This window comes from Coregonus clupeaformis, chromosome 40 (assembly GCF_020615455.1).
Source record: "Coregonus clupeaformis isolate EN_2021a chromosome 40, ASM2061545v1, whole genome shotgun sequence".
NCBI lineage: Eukaryota > Metazoa > Chordata > Actinopteri > Salmoniformes > Salmonidae > Coregonus > Coregonus clupeaformis.
This window is the reverse complement of record NC_059231.1, coordinates 21743711-21766345: the sequence shown is the minus strand read 5'-3', so window position 1 is coordinate 21766345 and position 22635 is coordinate 21743711. Positions and strand designations below refer to the sequence as shown.

The following is a 22635-nucleotide window of genomic DNA, read 5'->3' as shown; positions in this document are numbered from 1 at the left end:
ATGGACTTGCGAACCCACCTCCAGACTACCTTTGCGTACGCTCAAGGAAAGTTGGAAAGAACTGCAGAAGGTGACAAGACCCATTACGAAAAAAAGGCCTCACACTAGGAGTTTGAGGTCAGGGATACTGTGTGGTACTACGTATACACCAAACCCGTAGGCGTTGCGAAAAAGTTCCTGACCCAGTGGACAGGGCCACATGAGATTGTGTTAAAGCTGTCACCTGTTGCTTATCAAATCAGAATCAGCAAAGGTCGACAGAACATCACGTTCAAGTGGGTCCCCAGGAACCAAATCAAGTTGTACACTCCCCCCATGGGAATAGAAGGGGTGCAAGCCAGCCCCAAATAGATAGAAACCTAGCCAATCAGAGGTACTAACAACATTCTTAAGTATCCTCAGCTGATCCCTTCCGGGAGGTCAGTACATTGCACATAACATATTTTCTTCTCTTCCCAGCTACAAGACACACATTTCGTTGTCATTGTTGATATTGTCCTGCGTGTGCTGTTCAAAACAGGAAAATCTGCTAAATTTGTTGTCAAAACGTTTTTCTTTCAAACAAAAAACAAAACAAAACACAACTGAAATAATCAAACAATATCTCTAATTATGCGAGTTCCTTTGGATGATCCTGACACTCTGTGCCCTGGTCAAAACCAATCCAGCAGATGTACACACAAGTGGACCCCCTACGGGAATCGTTCTCCGTGATGATCCAGGACTCCTTATAACCAACTGCAGAGTACACACGCAGAGGGTGTACGTCCACCTAGATGCAGAGAACGTGTACCGCCAACACATTTCCCCTGCGGCACATATGAGTTGGGCTGGGGCTGACTGGACCACCCAGGCAGTTAAGCACGCTCAGCTAGACACTGCCCACATGTTGGCCCAACTCCAAAAGTTCACAGTCACCTAGTCACTAGAACTAGCAGAGCCCAGGCGAGAAAAACAATTCATCGGGGCGCTACTCTCAATAGGTGCAGCCGTAGGGTCACTATTTGCTCTAGGTACCACTGCCGTCAATGCAGTCAGTCTAGCCACGTTCAAAATAAATGTTAGGGAGATTACTGAAGAGATGCCACCTATCCAGCAACAAATGCAATCACAGGCACTCAGGTTGCAGCATGTGGGAAGGTCTCTCCAGGACACTATTCAAAGTACTGAGGAAAGGGTCTGAACCATGACTATGCCCATGTCCAATTGGTTTGATTGTTGTTGGAGGATTTTCTCTGTGAAGTTAGCCCTTCGATGGACCACTTGGCCATGAATAGAATCCCCTAATATCTAGTGCCCCTCTCAATGGTGCACAACATATTGACCTCAGCTACCACAACCATGATAAAGCCATTACAGTCACACCTGGCATATAATCTGGGGTATGCAATTCCAATACACGTTGATGTTAATCGAAATGAAGTGGGATTTTTACTGACGCTGCCGGTTGTTGAACTGGAGAATATCTATAGGTTGAGAACAGTTCTAAACGTAGGATTTTGGCACAACGACGTGAAAATCATCACACCTCCAGTCATAGCTTATCAGGAACACAATCCAGATTTCTATCTCACCCCTAACCTGTTAATGTGTACTCTAACCAAATACTTTTGCGTTTGTGGCCTTAAGCCTATCACCAGTGAAGAACGCTGTAGAGCCAAACTAACAGCAAAAGGTGGAGTCACCACCACGCAAGTGGAAGTGGTAGGGAATCAATGGCTGATTAGCACCCCATTCACGTCCGCCACTATGACTTACGAACGCCATGACTCAACCCCCCAACTGAATCTCCCCAATCAGACAATTTTTGTTAAGGTCCCAGAGGGGGCGATTATCCACATTGACGACCTAGCCCTATACCAACTTCCTGACGACAGGATAGACTCAGATATTGAAATACCAGACGCTTTTGCTAAACGTTCCCTTGAGTTACCACCAGCTATTCAAAAACAAATTCAGTACGAGGGACCGATGACTGTTGATCTTAGCGTACTGAATGAGGCACTTTTAGTTGACCCGATTGACTATAAGCCAAAAGATTGGTCTGTCACCCGCTCTTGGATGGTGCCGGACAGTATCCTGACTGTTACCATGATCCTTGGTCTTATTGCCCTTGACGTGTGCACCTACTATGTACACAGGTGCACATGCACAATGGAAGACCTAATGAGATCTTATGCTAGGATCACATGTGGGACGCAATCCCGATTTTCGGAAAACTGGCAATAGATTCCGAAACCCCATCAAGTGACCCATCCACAGCATCCCCAGCTTCTTCCCCAGAGTTCGCTAGGTCAGCCCTGTAGTGCCACCAATGGAAGCTTTGTCATTCAGGGCGCCATTTTAGAGAGTGCCTTAACTACCACCTTCAAGTAGGATCACCCTAGATATGACATTAGACAAACGTCATGATAGAGTCATTTAGCCAAGACCATGGACGTACATAGAATAGAGTCCAAGTAGATGATTAAGGTGGGGGAACTATATTTTGTATATCTTTTGTTGTGTTTTTATTCTTTAAATTTTTATTTCCTTTGACTCTAAGGAAGTGATGTTGCCACAAACGAGTTCCCCATACGACCACCAGTTAGTGCCACAGCGCCGGCCCTTTAGGGAGGAAATGTAATGATGTATTGCCTGAGTGTTGTGCGTTGTTCACGTCTGTGTAAGTTACTGCCTAGATCTACCAGCCTGGACAACCGGACGACGGGCCTGCAACGATGATCCACAACCAGGACATCCCGTGGTAATTTTTTTTTATGGTGGGTTGCAAACTTGCAGAATCCTTCCAAGGTTGAACCACTAGAGGGGGACTGTCATGACTCTCCCTGGGTGAGGATCAAAGGCCAAACCAGACCCTCTTACCTACGGGGGGGGGGTCTTGACACCTTAATACTGCCAGAAATTAGAGATAGGATAAGCTATCTCTGGCCCTCTAGTATGGTGAAAGGAATCTCCTTTGTTTCAGAGACTTTTGCCGCCAAAGACTTCAACATCCAACAATGAACATTGGGACAATATATTTCAACATCCAAATGTTGGGAATGATGAGAAATGGAATATGGAAAATTCATGTATATTTTGTGATGTCATTAAAAATGGTATAAAGGCGTTATAACGAAAACATTGTAACTTGAAGAGCTTTTACACTGTCTATATCAGGAAAATATCTAGGAGTAAGACAATATTTTCGTGAAGACAGGAATGTGATTTTAGCTTTCTAACAAAATCATAGTGATAATAATACTTTTGCCTTGTAACTAGCCACGCCCGAGGGAGCTCAGAGAGTGTGTCAGTATGACGGAAACGCCCCTCTCTACCAGAGTGCATAAAAGACTGAGATAAGAATGATCAGATCAGACTAGACGGACATCAAGCTGTAGCTGTTGTCCATATTGGTCCCGACCCTGAAAATCAACACGAGGTGAAGATGACAAAGTTGCCTCCACTAACAATCAATGTTACGGCTGAGTAGCTGTTCTAAGTACTGTATCTAAGAAGGTGAATTTAAGTGGGACCATCCTGTTACTCTCTTCAAACCATCGTCTACTACACTGCTCTCATCACCCCACAGGGGATCATCGACACGGCTGATTAGCCGTCCTCAGAAGACCACTTCCAGAACGAGTGAAAGTAAACAGACGACTAAGAAGAAGGACATTGTGAACTCTTGTGGACAATCTGAGCCTTACATCTGAACCTTAAATCTAAAAGGCCATCCATAAAGAGAAGGCCCAATCGACCCTTCCCACGAAGGCCTGGGTCCAACAGAGACGACGAAGACAAACACGTAAATACATGCATTACTTCTTACCAAACGGGTGGCAGTGCTTGGCAAATTATTAGGATTACTATGAGTATAGGTCCATGTGTATCCAAGTGTTTTCTCTCGCTCTCTCTCTCTTTTAAAATCGCCATATTGTGTTATATTAAAGTGTCATATTGTGTTAGTCCGCTAGGGACCCGTTTTCATTGTATTAAGTTTCTAATCCCTACCTATACCGTGTATGTGTTTGTTTCTTGTGTTATCATTTTTAATTAGGAATGATCAGTAAGACACGACATTCAGAATGAGACTGATATGAGGTAAATTATTAATAAATGACTGTTAAATGATAAGCGATATCAAGATATCTTTAGAGTTAATTCGGGAAACGGTAACTCGTTAAACTACTTTTCCCGTGATGCCCCAAATTCCTAATAAGTTAATTGTTACATGATTAATTTAATCTAGTAACAATTAAACATAGTAGGTAATTATTCGATAAATAATGGTCATCACAATAATGAAAGGCACGTCACGACAGTGGCTAGACGGAAGCCACTCCTCAGTAAAAGGCACATGACTGTCACGTCTCCTCCCGTTGCTCCCCTCCGGCACTCTGATTCGCCGGTCTACTGAGCCACCGGTCTGAGCGCCCCACCTCGGCAACACCGGAATGGAAACCCAATGCACCCTAATCACCTCCAGCACACCTGCACCTCATCATCTCATCACCACCCCTATATAGCCCTGGACTGTTCAGTGTTGTGTTATGTGTAATTGTTAGTGTCATGTCGTGTACTCACTCTTTGTTGTTCTCTTGCTCAGTGTTAAGTAAACTTTTACATTGTTGATTCCTGCGTCTGCATCCTGCCTCTTCGTATCCTCAGTACTCGTCACGATGACAGCCCGCTTGGAGTTTGCCAAAAGGCACCTTAAGACTCTCAGACCATGAGAAACAATATTCTCTGGTGTGATGAAACCAAGATTGAACTCTATGGCCTGAATGCCAAGTGTCACGTCTGGAGGAAACCTGGCACCATCCCTATGGTGAAGCATGGTGGTGGCAGTATCATGCTGTGGGGATGTTTTTCAGCGGCAGGGACTGGGAGACTAGTCAGGATCGATGGAAAGATGAATGGAGCAAAGTACAGAGAGATCCTTGATGAAAACCTTCTCCAGAGCAATCAGGACCTCAGACTGGGGCAAAGGTTCACCTTCCAACAGGACAATGACCCTAAGCAAACAGCCAAGACAACGCAGGAGTGGCTTCGGGACAAGTCTCTGAATGTCCTTGAGTGGCCCAGCCAGAGCCTGGACTTGAACTCGATCGAACATATTTGGAGAGACCTGAAAATAGCTGTGGAGCAACGCTCCCCATCCAACCTGACAGAGCTTGAGAGGATCTGCAGAGAAGAATGGGAGAAACCCCTCAAATACAGGTGTGCCAAGCTTGTAGCGTAATACCCAAGAAGACTCGAGGCTGTAATCGCTGCCAAATGTGCTTCAACAAAGTACTGAGGAAAGGGTCTGAATACTTATGTAAATATAATATTTTCGGGGGGGTTTTGGGATACATTTTTCACAAATTTCAAAAAAACTGTTTTTCTTTGTCATTATGGGGTATTGTGTGTTGATTGATGAGAATAAGAAAAAAAAGATTTAATCCATTTTAGAATAATGCTGTAACATAACAAAATGTGGAAAAAGTCAAGGGGTCTGAATACTTTCTGAATGCACTGTAGGTCTCTCCCAGCTTCGTTCCGTTTGCTTCCGTTTAAGAAACATTTTGCAACAGAATTGGCGGAATGAATTCCCCCCTGCTCTCCCTCTTTCTCGCTTACTCTCTCTCTCCTCGCCTGCTCTGGCCTTCACATCTCTCTCTCAGGCAACTTGTTCGTTTGGGCTGTATTGTTCCCGTCATTGTGCCATCAGAGCTGACTCTCTTTGAGCCTTAAGATGACACATTGGCAAATTGCCTTCTATTCTCATCTATTCTATCTCAGAGCTTACCTTATTCACCCACTCTCTCATCTCCAATTCTCTCCAGCTCTCCTTCTAAAGACACACCTGAATTAAAGCGTAGCATTATCATTACAAACATATTTCCTGGCTGTTTCAACATACACACACTCTCATGGTCCAACAGTGTGTTTCTAGGTTCTGAACCGAATGTATTAACTGTGATTCTAGTCTTTTCATAGGAGCAGGCCTCTTGATGTTCTGAATCAGAATCACAATCTAAATGCCTTCCAGCCATTATACAGGATTGTTTTTGTCAGAACACAGACATATTGTTGAAATAACCTGTCATTGTTTCACGTTTTTTACCCATTGTATTGGCCCTGGTGGATTAGAGTTCTGTGAGCTTTCATGTCAATGAGTTGACTTCACATGTTCGTGGAGAGATAGTCTTTATTAAGTTGGATTAATTCTGTATGGTAATGACCGTGTCGAGCACCTTTTTGAATTTCTACAGATGGTCTTTTCCAAGTGGACTTAAGTGGAATGCGACCAAATGAAGTGTCAAACATTCGGCCCGCGTTTCTATTTTTATTTTGGTGGGGAACAAACTCAATATACTTTAAAATGACTAAAACAAAATCTAAACTGTCTAGAAATGATATTTGGACCTACATTCATACAGTTTATTGACTGTGTCCAGCTCGCTAATAATCACCGAAATGAAAGCTAGACAGTCAGGGAGCATCGGAAATTCCCAAAACGATGGATTTTTTGCAGCTTCTGACGGCGAGGAAATATAACACATTTTCAGTGTTGAAGACCAAATGCGGCCCCCGGGTGAAAAATGAGTTTGACACCCCTGATCTAGACCTACAGAGGCAGACAGGGAGAGGAGGAGGGGGAGAAAGGGAGAGAGAGAAATAGAGTAAAGAGAAACAAGTTAGAAATACACTATTCACCACTGACATAAGGCAGCATTGAGGAAGTACTAAACCAGATAAAGTCAGAAAAACCCAGTTCAGAATACTTTATGCCGGTTGGGTCCACATAACTGAACAAATCCTTTAGCGGTCTCTGGAGAGACTCTTTGTGTCTGAGTCGTTGATGAAAGACTTGGTGTATACACTGTGTGGTCATGCAGGTCTCTAGCTCTCCATGTCTCTTTTTTCTCTCAGTCTATTCCCCTCTCCTCTCACTTTATCTTTCACTGGTCCTCTCTCGTTCCCTTTCTCTACCACTCTCTCGCTCTCTTTCTCTCTCTCCATTTCTCAGTCTGTTTGGTAGGAAATACAAATGCAGCTTTGGTCAGGGGGAAGGCAAACAAGCCTGAAGCTGTCAGCAAGTTTGAGGAGAAAAGCTCTTTCATTTGTCTCCAGTGCCCAGATTGATGCCCCTGCCAATATCTGCACGGAAATATACAGTCTCCCTCTGTGGATAAAGGCTGCTTCCCTGGATTCCCTTCCTCTGAAGTCTCTGCTCTGCTTCCGTCAGTCAATATCGTTTTGTTCCCCATTTTTACCTCCCTGGGTACATCGGGCGGACAAGTGTAAAAAATAAGAACTTAACCGAACTTGTCCTCTTTCTTAGGGTGTTCAGATGAGCGTGTGCACTTCTCTGCCTGAGCTGTGGAATGCTGCAGTGTCAAGTGCTTTAGGGTTTCTGAAAAGTAGGAGTGAAAATACGTTACTTTTCACTGGTCGCTCTGCGAAAAGCACTGAAGGGTAATTCACTGTGGCTGCTCTGCCTGGCCTTAAACCAGCATCAATAGGTTCTCTCTGCTTCTCTGGCTGCAGGTCAGAAATACTAATTTAAATCCTACAGAGTGGGATGGAGACAACTCAGGCAGACTCTGCTTAGAGATAAGGGTGACACATCATCATTATAAGATCCTAATCTACAAACATGGACTGCCTACATTTTATCCCCCCTACCCTATTCCCTCTATCTGCCCTCCCTCCATTTCAACATTCAGATGGGCAGACCAAAATATCTTACCACAGAGAGGTGCATGCTGAGAAAGCTGGATGTCTAATGACTTTCTACCTCAGAAAGGTGACGAGGGGGAGAAAGAGAGAGAGAGAGGGAGATGAAGGAAGGAAGGAAGGAAGGAAGGAAGGGAGATAGAGGGAAGAAGAGAAAGAGACACACATAGTCAGTCCGTGACCATGGTGATGACAATGAGTCATAGAGTTCAAATAAACAGGCTTTATGTAAGGTTCTCCTTCACCTGGAGGAGAGGGGCGAGGGAGTCTGTGACTTCCCCATGGAGAGAGAGAAATAGAGGAGGATAAAATGGAGAAACAGTGTAACTGCCACATCTGACTGTGGATGTCAAAGTAGAATTCCCTATCTCCAGGCTATTACCCAGGCAGTGTGTTTGTGTTGGCCTTGTGTGGGAATGTGTCCCATACTATCAGATTCTGCTGCCTGGTCTTTATTCAGCACATTACTGTGTAACGTTTTAATTTGGAGGTTGTATTAAGTTTTGTCTTTGTGGGGGATGTAGTTACAGTTTCTCAAGAGTAATATTTTATTATAAAAAGGCCTTCTACATTCTGTGAAAGGCTGCGTTGCGCTGTGTGTGTTAACCTCAGTGTGTAGGTGTTTTAAAGTAGCTTAAGTCTATGTTTTAGAGGGTTTGTTCCCACATGTCTGAGTCTTTCTATTTTACAGTGGGGAAAAAAAGTATTTAGTCAGCCACCAATTGTGCAAGTTCTCCCACTTAAAAAGATGAGAGAGGCCTGTAATTTTCATCATAGGTACACGTCAACTATGACAGACAAAATGAGAAAAAAAATCCAGAAAATCTCATTGTAGGATTTTTTATGAATTTATTTGCAAATTATGGTGGAAAATAAGTATTTGGTCAATAACCAACGTTTCTCAATACTTTGTTATATACCCTTTGTTGGCAATGACACAGGTCAAACGTTTTCTGTAAGTCTTCACAAGGTTTTCACACACTGTTGCTGGTATTTTGGCCCATTCCTCCATGCAGATCTCCTCTAGAGCAGTGATGTTTTGGGGCTGTAGCTGGGCAACACGGACTTTCAACTCCCTCCAAAGATTTTCTATGGGGTTGAGATCTGGAGACTGGCTAGGCCACTCCAGGACCTTGAAATGCTTCTTACGAAGCCACTCCTTCGTTGCCCGGGCGGTGTGTTTGGGATCATTGTCATGCTGAAAGTCCCAGCCACGTTTCATCTTCAATGCCCTTGCTGATGGAAGGAGGTTTTCACTCAAAATCTCACGATACATGGCCCCATTCATTCTTTCCTTTACACGGATCAGTCGTCCTGGTCCCTTTGCAGAAAAACAGCCCAAAGCATGATGTTTCCACCCCCATGCTTCACAGTAGGTATGGTGTTCTTTGGATGCAACTCAGCATTCTTTGTCCTCCAAACACGACGAGTTGAGTTTTTACCAAAACGTTATATTTTGGTTTCATCTGACCATTTGACATTCTCCCAATCCTCTTCTGGATCATCCAAATGCACTCTAGCAAACTTCAGACGGGCCTGGACATGTACTGGCTTAAGCAGGGGGACACGTCTGGCACTGCAGGATTTGAGTCCCTGGCGGCGTAGTGTGTTACTGATGGTAGGCTTTGTTACTTTGGTCCCAGCTCTCTGCAGATCATTCACTAGGTCCCCCCGTGTGGTTCTGGGATTTTTGCTCACCGTTCTTGTGATCATTTTGACCCCACGGGGTGAGATCTTGCGTGGAGCCCCAGATCGAGGGAGATTATCAGTGGTCTTGTATGTCTTCCATTTCCTAATAATTGCTCCCACAGTTGATTTCTTCAAACCAAGTTGCTTACCTATTGCAAATTCAGTCTTCCCAGCCTGGTGCAGGTCTACAATTTTGTTTCTGGTGTCCTTTGACAGCTCTTTGGTCTTGGCCATAGTGGAGTTTGGAGTGTGACTGTTTGAGGTTGTGGACAGGTGTCTTTTATACTGATAACAAGTTCAAACAGGTGCCATTAATACGGGTAACGAGTGGAGGACAGAGGAGCCTCTTAAAGAAGAAGTTACAGGTCTGTGAGAGCCAGAAATCTTGCTTGTTTGTAGGTGACCAAATACTTATTTTCCACCATAATTTGCAAATAAATTCATTAAAAATCCTACTTGCACAATTGGTGGCTGACTAAATACTTTTTTTCCCCACTGTATGTGTTTTGGTCACCTCATAAGAAGCTTTTAGTGGATATCATTACCGAACAATTCTGTTAAAAACTTCACAATGCCACTGCAAATGCATTTTACAACCAATACCAATTCCATAAAAACTAATCTGTGTTAAAAGTCTCACATACTGTATATTGTGTAACTGGTATTCCCATTACAAGACAGGCTTGTGTAATCAGTGTTTAATTCCCCTGTAAAAAACAACAACAACAAAAAACTATTTTTCCCAGAGTTCATAGTTCTCTCTGTATCCCCCCCTACAGACTACTGGTGGCCCCTGCCCTCTGACCTGTGCCCTATCTGGATCTACCTGGATGTGCTGTTCTCCACAGCCTCCATCATGCACTTGTGTGCCATCTCTCTGGACCGCTACATCGCCATCAGGAACCCCCTCCACCACAGCCGCTTCAACTCCCAAACCAAGGCCCGCCTCAAGATCATGGCTGTCTGGACCATCTCTGTGGGTAAGGGGCAGGAAGAAAAGCCTGCACAAGTATATACTACTCCCTTGAGAGAGAGAGAGAGAGAGAGAGAGAGAGAGAGAGAGAGAGAGAGAGAGAGAGAGAGAGAGAGAGATCATATGCGAGAGAGAAAGAGATCATGAGAGAAAGAGAGATCATATGAAAGAGATCATGAATATGAGAGAGAGGTCATATGAGAGATAGATAATGAGAGAGATCACGAGAGAGATCATGAGAGAAAGAAAGATCATATGAGAGAGATCATGAGAGAGATCATGAGAGAAAGAGAGATCATATGAGAGAGGTCATATGCGAGAGAGAAAGAGATCATGAGAGAGTGAGAGAGAGAGCGAGATCATGAGAGAGAGAGAGAGAGATCATGAGAGAAAGAGAGATCATATGAGAGAGAGAGAGAGAGATCATATGAGAGAGATCATATGCGAGAGAGAAAGAGATCATGAGAGAAAGAGAGATCATATGAAAGAGATCATGAGAGAGAGAGATCATGAATATGAGAGAGAGGTCATATGAGAGATAGATAATGAGAGAGATCACGAGAGAGATCATGAGAGAAAGAAAGATCATATGAGAGAGATCATGAGAGAGATCATGAGAGAAAGAGAGATCATATGAGAGAGATCATGAGAGAGATCATGAGAGAAAGAGAGATCATATGAGAGAGGTCATATGCGAGAGAGAAAGAGATCATGAGAGAGTGAGAGAGAGAGAGAGATCATGAGAGAGAGAGAGAGAGAGCGAGAGAGAGAGAGAGAGAGATCATGAGAGAAAGAGAGATCATATGAGAGAGAGAGAGAGAGAGATCATATGAGAGAGATCATATGCGAGAGAGAAAGAGATCATGAGAGAAAGAGAGATCATATGAAAGAGATCATGAGAGAGAGAGATCATGAATATGAGAGAGAGGTCATATGAGAGATAGATAATGAGAGAGATCACGAGAGAGATCATGAGAGAAAGAAAGATCATATGAGAGAGATCATGAGAGAGATCATGAGAGAAAGAGAGATCATATGAGAGAGGTCATATGCGAGAGAGAAAGAGATCATGAGAGAGTGAGAGAGAGAGAGAGAGATCATGAGAGAGAGAGAGAGAGAGAGAGAGAGAGAGAGAGAGGAGGGAGAGAGAGAGAGAGAGAGAGAGAGAAAGAGACCATGTGTGTGTATTTGTTATTATAAAGTGTGGTCATGGGGGGGGTATATTTAGAAACGAGTCTTTGTAAAATGCCAGAAACAAGTCTTTGTAAAACGCCCCCACATTGTACCGTTGGATAGGGGCAAGGCACCAGGCGCCATGGGGAGAGAGCGAAAGAGGGAGGGAGGCAGTGAATGAGGGAATGAAAGAAGGAGAATGACTCGTAAGCAGCTGTCATTTCAGTTTCAAGGTCTATATTATTTAGTGTAAAAGCCAAGGCGACTGAACAATCAGAACTTTATAATGGCCTAGTTGATATCCAGCTGATCAAGTAAATGGCCTAGCATGAAAAGGAAATGATTGCGCCACTAATGCAGTCTGGTACATCAAGCCGTCAGACTTAGCTCCATACAGAACAGTACATGTGTCATTTATGCTGAGTGAGAGCCAGCACACCCAACTATTTATGTCTCGAAGTTGAAGCTGCTGCTAAAATGAGACATGCCCTGCTGTAGGCAAATAACCAGACGTAAATGTGTTTATAATTTAAGATTATTAGAGGGTCGATCAGATCTCATCATAAAAACAGCCTGTCAGACTTGTGTGGCTCCTTTCCATTGCTTCAAACCAATGTCTCAATACCACCACCAATGATCCAGTCATGCTAGTTAATACCACCACTAATGATCCAGTCATGCTGTGTAGAGACCCAGGTATGCAGGGAGAGACATTGTCATATAGAACCAGGGAAGCAGAAAGAGACATCACACAACTTGGGGAGGAATTAACTCCTGATATGACTCACCAATCCACAGGTTCCAGGCCCTAGGCGTAAAGCTAGCATATGATACGCTGCTGCCTGCAAATTAAATAAGATTATGTCACTAGTGCTTATCTTCATGTTATGTATCATCCCCCTCTCCTCTCATCCTCATCCCCCTCTCCTCTCATCCATCTGTACACGAGAGAGAGAGAGAGCGAGAGAGAGAGAGAGAGAGAAGCTTAAGTTTAGCTGATGGTACACAGAACTGAGATGATGTATGCTGTTAAACAAACCTTGGAACACAGTGCTGCTACTGCCCAGCCTATTGTACAAGACTCCTACCACAGGGAAAGATCGCTGAAGACCATACAAAATCCCACCCATACACAGAACACATGTACACACCTCATCCTGTACAATGAATGTGTGCACTCATGTACACACATTGTTAGTGCGCAAAGTCACACACTCACACCGACACACACCTCAAACCGCCATGACCAAGGAAAGTTCCTGGGCCATGATCAGGATGTAATAAACATTTCATATCAACCAATAATTTTTGTAAGACCGCAAAGCTCAATTAAATAATAATACTCTTTGGTTTTTGTAACCAGCAGTCTTCTCTTACCATTAAATCATTGAATCCTACATCTTCCTGTATTTCTGTCATGTTGTGATGTGTCTCAGTGCTGACAGACAGAGGATGGAGGTCTTCCCCAGAGCTATATCTCTCTCTTCAGACACACTGGGGAATAGTTTCCTAGAGCAAAGAAACACACAATTACCAAAGACGTAACAATGTACACGTTGGCATCAGCAGTTCAATGTCAATGTAAATGCCTCAGAAAGATTTTGTGCAAACATGGAGGGATAATTAGCTGAGCTGTGTTTATTGGAGTACGAGCAAATTGCTCCTACAGAGCAGAGATACTTACCTAAGGTCAGTTTAGCATTTCCTCTTCCTGAGGTTAAGCGCAAGTTTTGGGAAGGATGAACTGATCCTAGGTCTGTGTCTAGTGTGATCTCCAACCCGGAGCTCTGTGTATCTGTGGCTCTGGTGTTGATGTGTTAGTGTGGAAACATGGCAGAGATGGTTGAGATGTCTGGATCAGGTATGTGTTCTTTGGCCTGTCTCCAACTGCTGGGCCAGGGGGTGCTGCTGCTGCTCTGCTTTACAGAAACCACTGAACACACACCCAGGGCAACGTGAAGCTAGTCCAAACAACCTATAATACTAAGGAAGAATGAAGTAAAGATACAGGAACATAAACAAAGGATTACATGAAGAAATGTTGGACTTGAGTCATATGATTGATTCAGGGTTCCATGGCCATCTGGATAGCAAAAGATTGTCTTGACTATTTCAACTGCTTTCACATCCCAACCCACACACAAGAAGAAATCTCTTTCTGAACTTGCTAATGCTCTTGACGAAATTGCATTTCAAGTTTCAAGTTGGTCTTGGTTCAACCTTTAAAGCTGCCCTGGATTTCAACAAAACCAGTAGATACAGACAAACAAACTATTTTTCTAAGCCAGCCAAATATAGTGGTTAAGAAAATATCAACTCAAAGAAAAACTCCACCTTTCTCTCTCCAAGCCCCTCTATCTTTAGAGGAAGGAGATTGTCAGGGGGAAGAGAAACAGACAAAACGTATATTTAATTTCTGAATTCTGCAGGCGTGTTGATTGATGTTTGATTGACAGTTCTGTAGTAAAATGTTGATAAAACGAGGGACTATTTAATTCCTTCAGATCAAGATGCCAGACCAGACAGAACTGGGGAAATAGGCTAATGTCCTTGCAAATTTGAGGTCATAAATCATTGAATCTGTACCCAAGCCTAAAGTGATGTGATCTTAATTGGAGCTGGTTCTGGCAACCTTCCCCGTCTATTTTCCTGCTCTAAGCCCCAAAATGGCCGACAGTGTCAGGCCAGTTGCACTCCCTCCCTGAGGTTATTAGTCTTTGCCTCTCACTGTGTTGCAATGGGGATGAAACCCATAGTGAATGGCTCCAGATGCTTCTGTCCCTCTCCCTCACAAATCCAGTTATTGGCCACTAATGACACTAATGCTGGGTCTGTGAGGGGAAATGGCAGGGTTTATCTGTCCTGGTGGGCACACAATATTGATATGAGGACTATTGCATTATTGATGCAAGAGGATCCTGCCCTGGTGGATTGATTTACGGTGGGAATGAGCAACAGGTGTGCTATGCCTGTAGAACGATGTGTACATTATAGAGCCAGACATTTTGATATTACTGGCACAATCTTGAAGCACCACAGTGCTATTTACCGTTTAGGCAGAGACAAGCTGTACAAAATTGCTTTTACTTTTTCAATTTGAAATCTTAAATAAGAGGTGACACACACACGCATGCACCCACCCACCCACCCACACACACACTAAACTAACCTCTCTCTCCTCTGTCTTTCTGTAGGTATCTCCATGCCCATCCCCGTCCTAGGCCTGCGGGACCACACCAAGGTGTTTAAAGATGGCAGCTGCCTGCTGACAGATGACAGTTTTGTCCTGGTGGGCTCCTTCGTGGCCTTCTTCATCCCCCTCACCATCATGGTGGTCACCTACTTCCTCACCATCAGCGCCCTGCAGAACGAGGCTACCCTCTGTCTGGACCAGCTGGTGCCCCGGCCCAAGAGGATCGCCACCCTGACCCTGGGCTTCCTCCCGCAGGGCTCACTCTCCTCAGAGAAGCTCTTCTTCAGGCGTTCGCTCAGCCGTGACACGGGAGGGGTAGGAGGAGGGGTCGGCGGGGCCGGGGTGGACCCGCGGTACGGGCGTCGCACCATGCAGTCAATCAGCAACGAGCAGAAGGCCTCCAAGGTCCTGGGCATGGTCTTCTTCCTGTTCGTGGTCATGTGGTGTCCCTTCTTCATCACCAATGTTCTGGCGGTGGTGTGCGACCCTGTGAACTGTGATCCGGGGGTGATGGGGGGGCTGCTGAATGTGTTTGTGTGGGTGGGATACCTCTCCTCAGCCGTCAACCCTCTGGTGTACACTCTGTTCAACAAGACGTACCGTGCAGCCTTCTCCCGCTACATACGCTGCCAGTACAGCCCGGAGAGGAAGCCTCTGCAGCTCATACTGGTTAACACCATCCCTCCGCTGGCCTACAACTCCACCCACCTGCCCCTGGAGGAAATGGGGTCCCTCAGGAATGGGGTCCACAGCAGTGGAGGACCCAGGGACTCCCTACGAAATCTTGTGAAGACCAAATCAAACTCAGACAAAGACAAGGCAACCAGGGACAAAGATGAGAGCATCAGCTGTGTGTGAGGCTGTGATCCTGTAAGGTCTCAATCTCCCATAATCCTAGTGGAATGTGCTGGTTTTTATTAGATTTCCCATCTTGATCTCGTTTTGGGAGGAAAACACTGGGAACAGGTGTTCCTATGCTGGAGCATGCCCAGTAGCTCCATGGTGAGACTCATGCTGCCAGGAAACAGGGAAATAGGAAACAGGAAGTACCGAGAGAGGAGGGACAATACCTGCCTCACAAACACTTAAACTAGTAACACCAGAATAGAACAACTGAGCTAATGCTATATTATCAGCAACAGCCAGGGGGCACGAGGAGATGAGTTCCCCCCAGAAAAATCTATATTTGTGTATACATTGTGCACATACGTAAATTAATACCTGTATGTTCTGTTTTTGTTGTCATTAACCAAAGAGACAGAGCTATCTTGTGATCTTGTGTTTTCCTTGACGCAGTATTAAAATACAGAAATGTGTAATGGTGGGATGTAGGCTAATAAAGATATGTTGAGGGATTCCTAGGCATAGCACAATGGACTAAACGACCTTACTTTTAAAGGCATGGGACTCATTTGAACTAAGTGTTGTTGTACCTACAGTATGATTGATGTGATCTGTTGTTATAACCCCTCCCTCTTATTCATGGAGAACCCACCATCGCCACTTTACTACGAGGTCCTCTGAACTCAACCCTACTCAAGCCTTGTTTTTTTTTTAAACTTACAAAAAAATATATCTTCAATATAATGTTGATGTTGCCTGGGTAATCACTTCTAACTCCAGCGGAAAGAGTTTTGTGTTATTTGATGGAGTCTATTGTGGCATCGAAATTACCATGGTGACAGCCAACATACAATTTTTTTCTTGACACAAATGAAATTATTTCTGTTTTTGATCAAAGTAAAATTGAAGCCTTTATGAGTGTGTGGTAGTCATTTTCTTAGTGCGTATGTCTGACTGGTAAAAGCAGACCTATTTTTTAACTGCAGACCAAGGAGAAGCAAAGTTTTTAAGTGTTAGGGCAAAGTTAATTTTCTTCACATAAAAACTAACGGTAACACTTTTAATAATAAACCATTTATAAGGCATTTATAAACCATTTATAAGGCATTACAAACCATTTAAGGCATTTACAAAAAGTATGCTCACCATTTATTAATCATTACACCCACATTTGTCAATCTTAGTAAGCTAATTGTTCACAAATGTATATATATTTCCTTAAACATCCTGTGTTGTGTGTTTATTCTTTTACCAGGTACTGCAGGAATGTCTACCAATGGCATGCCCATCTTTTTGTGAGAAGCTTTAACCTGATCTCATAGTTTCAATTACACTGGTCACTCAAAACATGTATAACGTATTTATCAAGCATAAATAGCGCTCACTTTAGATTAGGGGCTGCAACAATACTTTACTGATGATTAGTAAATGGCGTAAATGTAAATGTAAATGACGTAAATGTAAATGTTTATAAACGTGGGAGTAATGATTAATAAATGGTGAACACACACTTAATAAATGGTTTATTACGGAACCTTAATATAAAGTGTCACCAAACTAACATCTCATTTAGGATGTACCCGTACCCTTACCCTAACCCTAACCTTAAACTGAAAACCTAACCTTAACCCTAAACCTAACTCCTAACCCTAAAACTAACCCTAGCTCCTAACCCTAAACCCCCTAGAAATATAATTTGACCTTGTGGGGACTAGCATAATGTCCCCAGTTGGTCAAATTTTTGTTAGTTCTCTATTCTTGAGGGGACTTCTGGTCCCCACAAGTATAGTTAAATACGTTCACACACACACACACACACACACACTCACAATTACCCATCTCTTAACCCACCTTTCATGCTCCCCGATCCTTCTTCATTGAAGTTACCCCACTCACCACTACATTATTCACAAAGGCTGTCATCCTGATCATTATAACTTCTTCACCATTTAACAACATACAGTACCTGGATGATTCACCAACAAGACGTAAGAACAGGTCATTCGCCATCAAGAAAATAGCAAATGTCCCAAATGTCACTGGGATCATTAGTATATTCTCACAGGGACATAAAAAGCCAAAAAATTGCCCAATCAGCATAACTTAAAACCCAACATAAGTACATAATAGATACATTATAGTTACAACATAAAGACCATTCCCAGCCTGGAGACTGTGGTCAGATTCTCCTCCCTCTCTTACATCATAAAATGACAAAGTCACCTATGGTAATGTCATGAGGAATAGAGGATAGAGCTGCAGGGGTTTCATTAAGGTCACATTCATTAAAGAATTCCTCTGGAATCCCTTCAGAGCTGGGTTTGGGAGAAGGGATGAATTAATTCAAAATATGAGGAAAGAGGGAAGGAGGGAGGTAGGAAGGGAGAAGGACAGAGGAGAAAGGGTACGGTAGGCACCTATTCCATTCTCCATGGTTTCTTTTAGGGACTGAGCTTGTGTCAGTCTATGAAATTATTAAGTGAGAGATAGAGTGGGACTGAATAATGGGGAGAAAGGAGCGTAGGAGACCCAAAGAAACTGAAAGGGGATAAAAGAGAGGCATAGAGGGAAGAGAGAGGAGAGAGAGAGAGAGAGAGAGAGAGAGAGAGAGAGAGAGAGAGAGAGAGAGAGAGAGAGAGAGAAAGAGAGAGAGAGAGAAAGAGAGAGAGAGAGAGAGAGGGAGAGAGACATGCTTTTAAAGTACTGGCTACAGTGACCCTAGTTTCAATCGTAAAGGTGAACAGGTGATGGGTTTTTTAACAAGGCTGAGGTGTTTATCCTTTACTTCAACAAGCCTTTGAAAATGTTCTCACAGAAGAGGAATGATTACCGTTTCTATCAAGGGCTTTAATCTCTAATTAATCTCATTCAAGCTGTTTTCCTGAAAACAGTTTTTGTGTATTTGGCTGATTTTCACAGCAGCAGAGCAGTTTAATCGATTCCTTTTAATCGCTCGCTATATACAAATGACTCATATTTGATATCAATTAAAGTGAAAACATAGTAAAATGGAAAATAAATAGGGATATAAAGTGCTTGGAGGGGGGATTCATATTAGAATGGATTTTATACTGAAAAAATATCAATATGCATTTTAATACACATCCATGAACGGTGTTATATCTCAGCAATGAGATACTGTATAACTGAAAAACAGAGTGGGATTTCAAACAGCCTTATTTCAACCAAAACATTTCAGACCAGATTCATAGTTGTGACATTTACATTATCGGTAGGAATTTCAATCACCTGGTACTCTCTATATTCACTTCGCACTCTCTACGCACGGCACATCTAGTATCTTGAGTTCCACGGCTGTCATAATAAGAACAATTTAATACCCACTTCACTCTCTGGCCTATCGCAGTCATTGACCGGCAGTCAAACATCATGAAGTGGTTATGAGGCACAAAGTGAGGTACATAGTGAGGCACACAGTGGTTATGAGGCACAAGTGTGTGCCTTCATTCGGAGAAACTATCTGGCTCTGTAAATACTATATGACTGAGCTGTCTTAAACCTGATGGTTCGCTGATAAAGGCACAGCATCTCAATGTGGCAACAACCAATGAAGTCATTGTCAGTGGAGTGTATTCATGGAGGGCAAAGGAAGCCAGTCTTCCCCAATAAATGTACCAATAATTTTTTTGAAATAATGTATCTTTCGTCTCTCTGTGGTTTCATAATTTTCCTTCAATTCACAAAAGGCTGAATGTATCTCACCGGAGAAGTAATCCGATCGAGTGAAACAGTCCCTCGACTTCTTGGCGCTGACAGAAACATGGATTACCACTGAAAACACTGCTACTCCTACTGCTCTCTCCTCGTCTGACCATGTGTTCTCGCATACCCCGAGAGCATCTGGTCAGCGGGGTGGTGGCACAGGAATCCTCATCTCTCCCAAGTGGACATTCCCTCTTTTTCCCCTGACCCATCTGTCTATCTCCTTATTTTAATTCCATGCTGTCACAGTCACTAGCCCATTCAAGCTTAACATCCTTGTCATTTATCGCCCTCCAGGTTCCCTTGGAGAGTTCATCAATGAGCTTGACGCCTTGATGTCACGATCGTCGTAATAAGTGGACCAAGGCGCAGCGTGATATGCGTACATACTTTTAATAGTACTTAATACACGATACAACAAAACAACAAAACGAAACGTGAAGTCCTCGGTTAACAAACACAAACCTACACGGAACAAGATCCCACAAATGACAAATGCACAACAGGCTGCCTAAGTATGGTTCCCAATCAGAGACAACAAGACACAGCTGCCTCCGATTGGGAACCACCCCGGCCAACACAGAAACACACAATCTAGAAAAGAACACATAGAAAACAAAACATAGACACTACACATATAAACTAACACCCTGGCTCAACATATAAGAGTCCCCAGAGCCAGGGCGTGACAGTACCCCCCCCCCCAAAGGCGCGGACTGCGACCGCGGCAACTAAATCCAACAGGGGAGGGGCCGGGTGGGCATTCCGCCTCGGAAGCGGATCCGGCTCCGGGCGTGACCACCACTCTCTAACTACCCCCCCGTAGCGCCCCTGGTCTGGTCCCGCTGGCTGGAGCTGGACTGGACATCGGTGGAGCGGATTGCTTAGGCTCCGGTGTGGAGCAGCTGACCTGATAAGGCACCGGTGAAACAGGCACGGGCTGTGCCGGACTGATGACGCGCACCACTGGCTTGGTGCGGGGAGCAGGAATGGGCCGGACCGGGCTGACGACGCGCACCACTGGCTTGGTACGAGGAGCAGGAACGGGCCGGACCGGGCTGACGACGCGCACCACTGGCTTGGTGCGGGGAGCAGGAACGGGCCGGACCGGGCTGACGACGCGCACCACTGGCTTGGTGCGGGGAGCAGGAACAGGCCGGACCGGGCTGGCGACGCGCACCCCTGGCTTGGTGCGAGGGGCAGGAACAGGCCGGGCCGGGCTGGCGACGCGCACCACAGGCTTGGTGCGAGGGACAGGAACAGGCCGGACCGGGCTGGCGACGCGCACCACTGGCTTGGTGCGAGGGGCAGGAACAGGCCGGGCCGGGCTGGCGACGCGCACCACAGGCTTGGTGCGAGGGGCAGGGCCGGGCCGGGCTGGCGACGCGCACCACAGGCTTGGTGCGGGGAGCAGGAACAGGCCGGGCCGGGCTGGCGACGCGCACCACAGGCTTGGTGCGGGGAGCAGGAACAGGCCGGGCCGGGCTGGCGACGCGCACCACAGGCTTGGTGCGAGGGGCAGGAACAGGCCGGACCGGGCTGTGGAGACGGACTGGAGGTCTGGAGCGAAGAGCTGACACAACCCGTCCTGGCTGAATGCCTATTTTTACACACTCTGTGTGAGGCATCAGCACAGGACGTACAGGGCTGTGTACTCGTACTGGCACTTCAGCACGTGGCACTGGCGCAGGATATCCGGGACCGAGGAGTGGTACTGGAGGCCACGAGCGTTGAGCCGGCACACTCCGTCCTGGCTGCATGCCCACCTTAGCATGACACGTGCGTAGTGATAGCACAGGACGTACAGGACTGTGCCGGACCACTCGCGGCACAGTACGCAGCTCCGCATACCTCGGAACCTGCCCAGTCTCACGCTGCCTAGCCTGAGTACGGGGAGTTGGCTCTGCTCTACCTCTAGGCTCCGCCAACCTCCCTTCCAGCCCCCCAAACCCGGTGGCCTCCTAATCCACAAACTCGCCCTGTAGTTGCCTCCAGCAGCCCCGTCGTCCATGCCGTGTGCCCCCCCCAAAAAAATTATTGGGGTTGCCTCTTGCGTGCCCGACGTCGGCATGGTTGGCGCCGCTGCTCCTCTCTATGGCGCGCCTCCACCGTCTCCTCCCATGGACGGCGATCCATTCCGGCCTGGATTTCCTCCCAAGTCCAGGATCCCTTCCCGTCCAAGATCTCCTCCCAAGTCCAGGCTGTCTGCTCCTGGACACGCTGCTTGGTCCTGTTATGGTGGGATCTTCTGTCACGATCGTCGTAATAAGTGGACCAAGGCGCAGCGTGATATGCGTACATACTTTTAATAGTACTTAATACACGATACAACAAAACAACAAAACAAAATGTGAAGTCCTCGGTTAACAAACACAAACCTACACGGAACAAGATCCCACAAATGACAAGTGCACAACAGGCTGCCTAAGTATGGTTCCCAATCAGAGACAACAAGACACAGCTGCCTCCGATTGGGAACCACCCCGGCCAACACAGAAACACACAATCTAGAAAAGAACACATAGAAAACAAAACATAGACACTACACATATAAACTAACACCCTGGCTCAACATATAAGAGTCCCCAGAGCCAGGGCGTGACACTTGATAAGTTCCTTTCCTGAGGATGGCTCACCCCTCACAGTTCTGGGTGACTTCAACCTCCCTACGTCTACCTTTGACTCATTTCTCTCTGCCTCCTTCTTTCCACTCCTCTCCTCTTTTGACCACCCTCTCACCGTCCCCCCCTACTCACAAGGCAGGCAATATGCTTGACCTCATCTTTACTAGATGCTGTTCTTCTACTAATCTCACTGCAACTCCCCTCCATGTCTCCGACCACTACTTTGTATCCTTTTCTCTCTCGCTCTCCTCCAACACTACTCACTCTGCCCCTACTCAGATGGTAATGCGCCGTCGCAACCTTCGCTCTCTCTCTCCGCTACTCTCTCCTCTTCCATTCTATCATCTCTTCCCTCTACTCAATCCTTCTCCCTCCAATCTCCTGATTCTGCCTCCTCAACCCTCCTCTCCTCCCTTTCTGCATCCTTTGACTCTCTATGTCCCCTATCCTCCAGGCCGGCTCGGTCCTCCCCTTCTGCTCCGTGGCTTGACGACTCATTGCTAGCTCACAGAATAGGGCTCCGGGCAGCCGAGCGGAAATGGAGGAAAACTAGACTCCCCGCGGACCTGGCATCTTTTCACTCCCTCCTCTCTACATTTTCTTCCTCTGTTTCTGCTGCTAAAGCCACTTTTGACCACTCTAAATTCCAAGCATCTGCCTCTAACCCTAGGAAGCTCTTTGCCACCTTCTCCTCCCTGCTGAATCCT

At 45.4% G+C, this 22635-nt stretch overlaps 1 protein-coding gene across 1 annotated transcript; it reads left to right on the top strand.

Moving 5' to 3' along the window:
* The first annotated feature begins 10183 nt into the window (after window positions 1-10183).
* LOC121572848 (5-hydroxytryptamine receptor 2A-like) lies at window positions 10184-15901 on the top strand. The gene is made up of 2 exons (XM_041884879.2): window positions 10184-10379; window positions 14740-15901. The coding sequence occupies exons 1-2, from the start codon at window positions 10256-10258 to the stop codon at window positions 15594-15596; spliced, it is 981 nt and encodes a 326-aa protein (XP_041740813.2). The 5' UTR covers window positions 10184-10255; the 3' UTR covers window positions 15597-15901.
* The last annotated feature ends 6734 nt before the right edge of the window (window positions 15902-22635 follow it).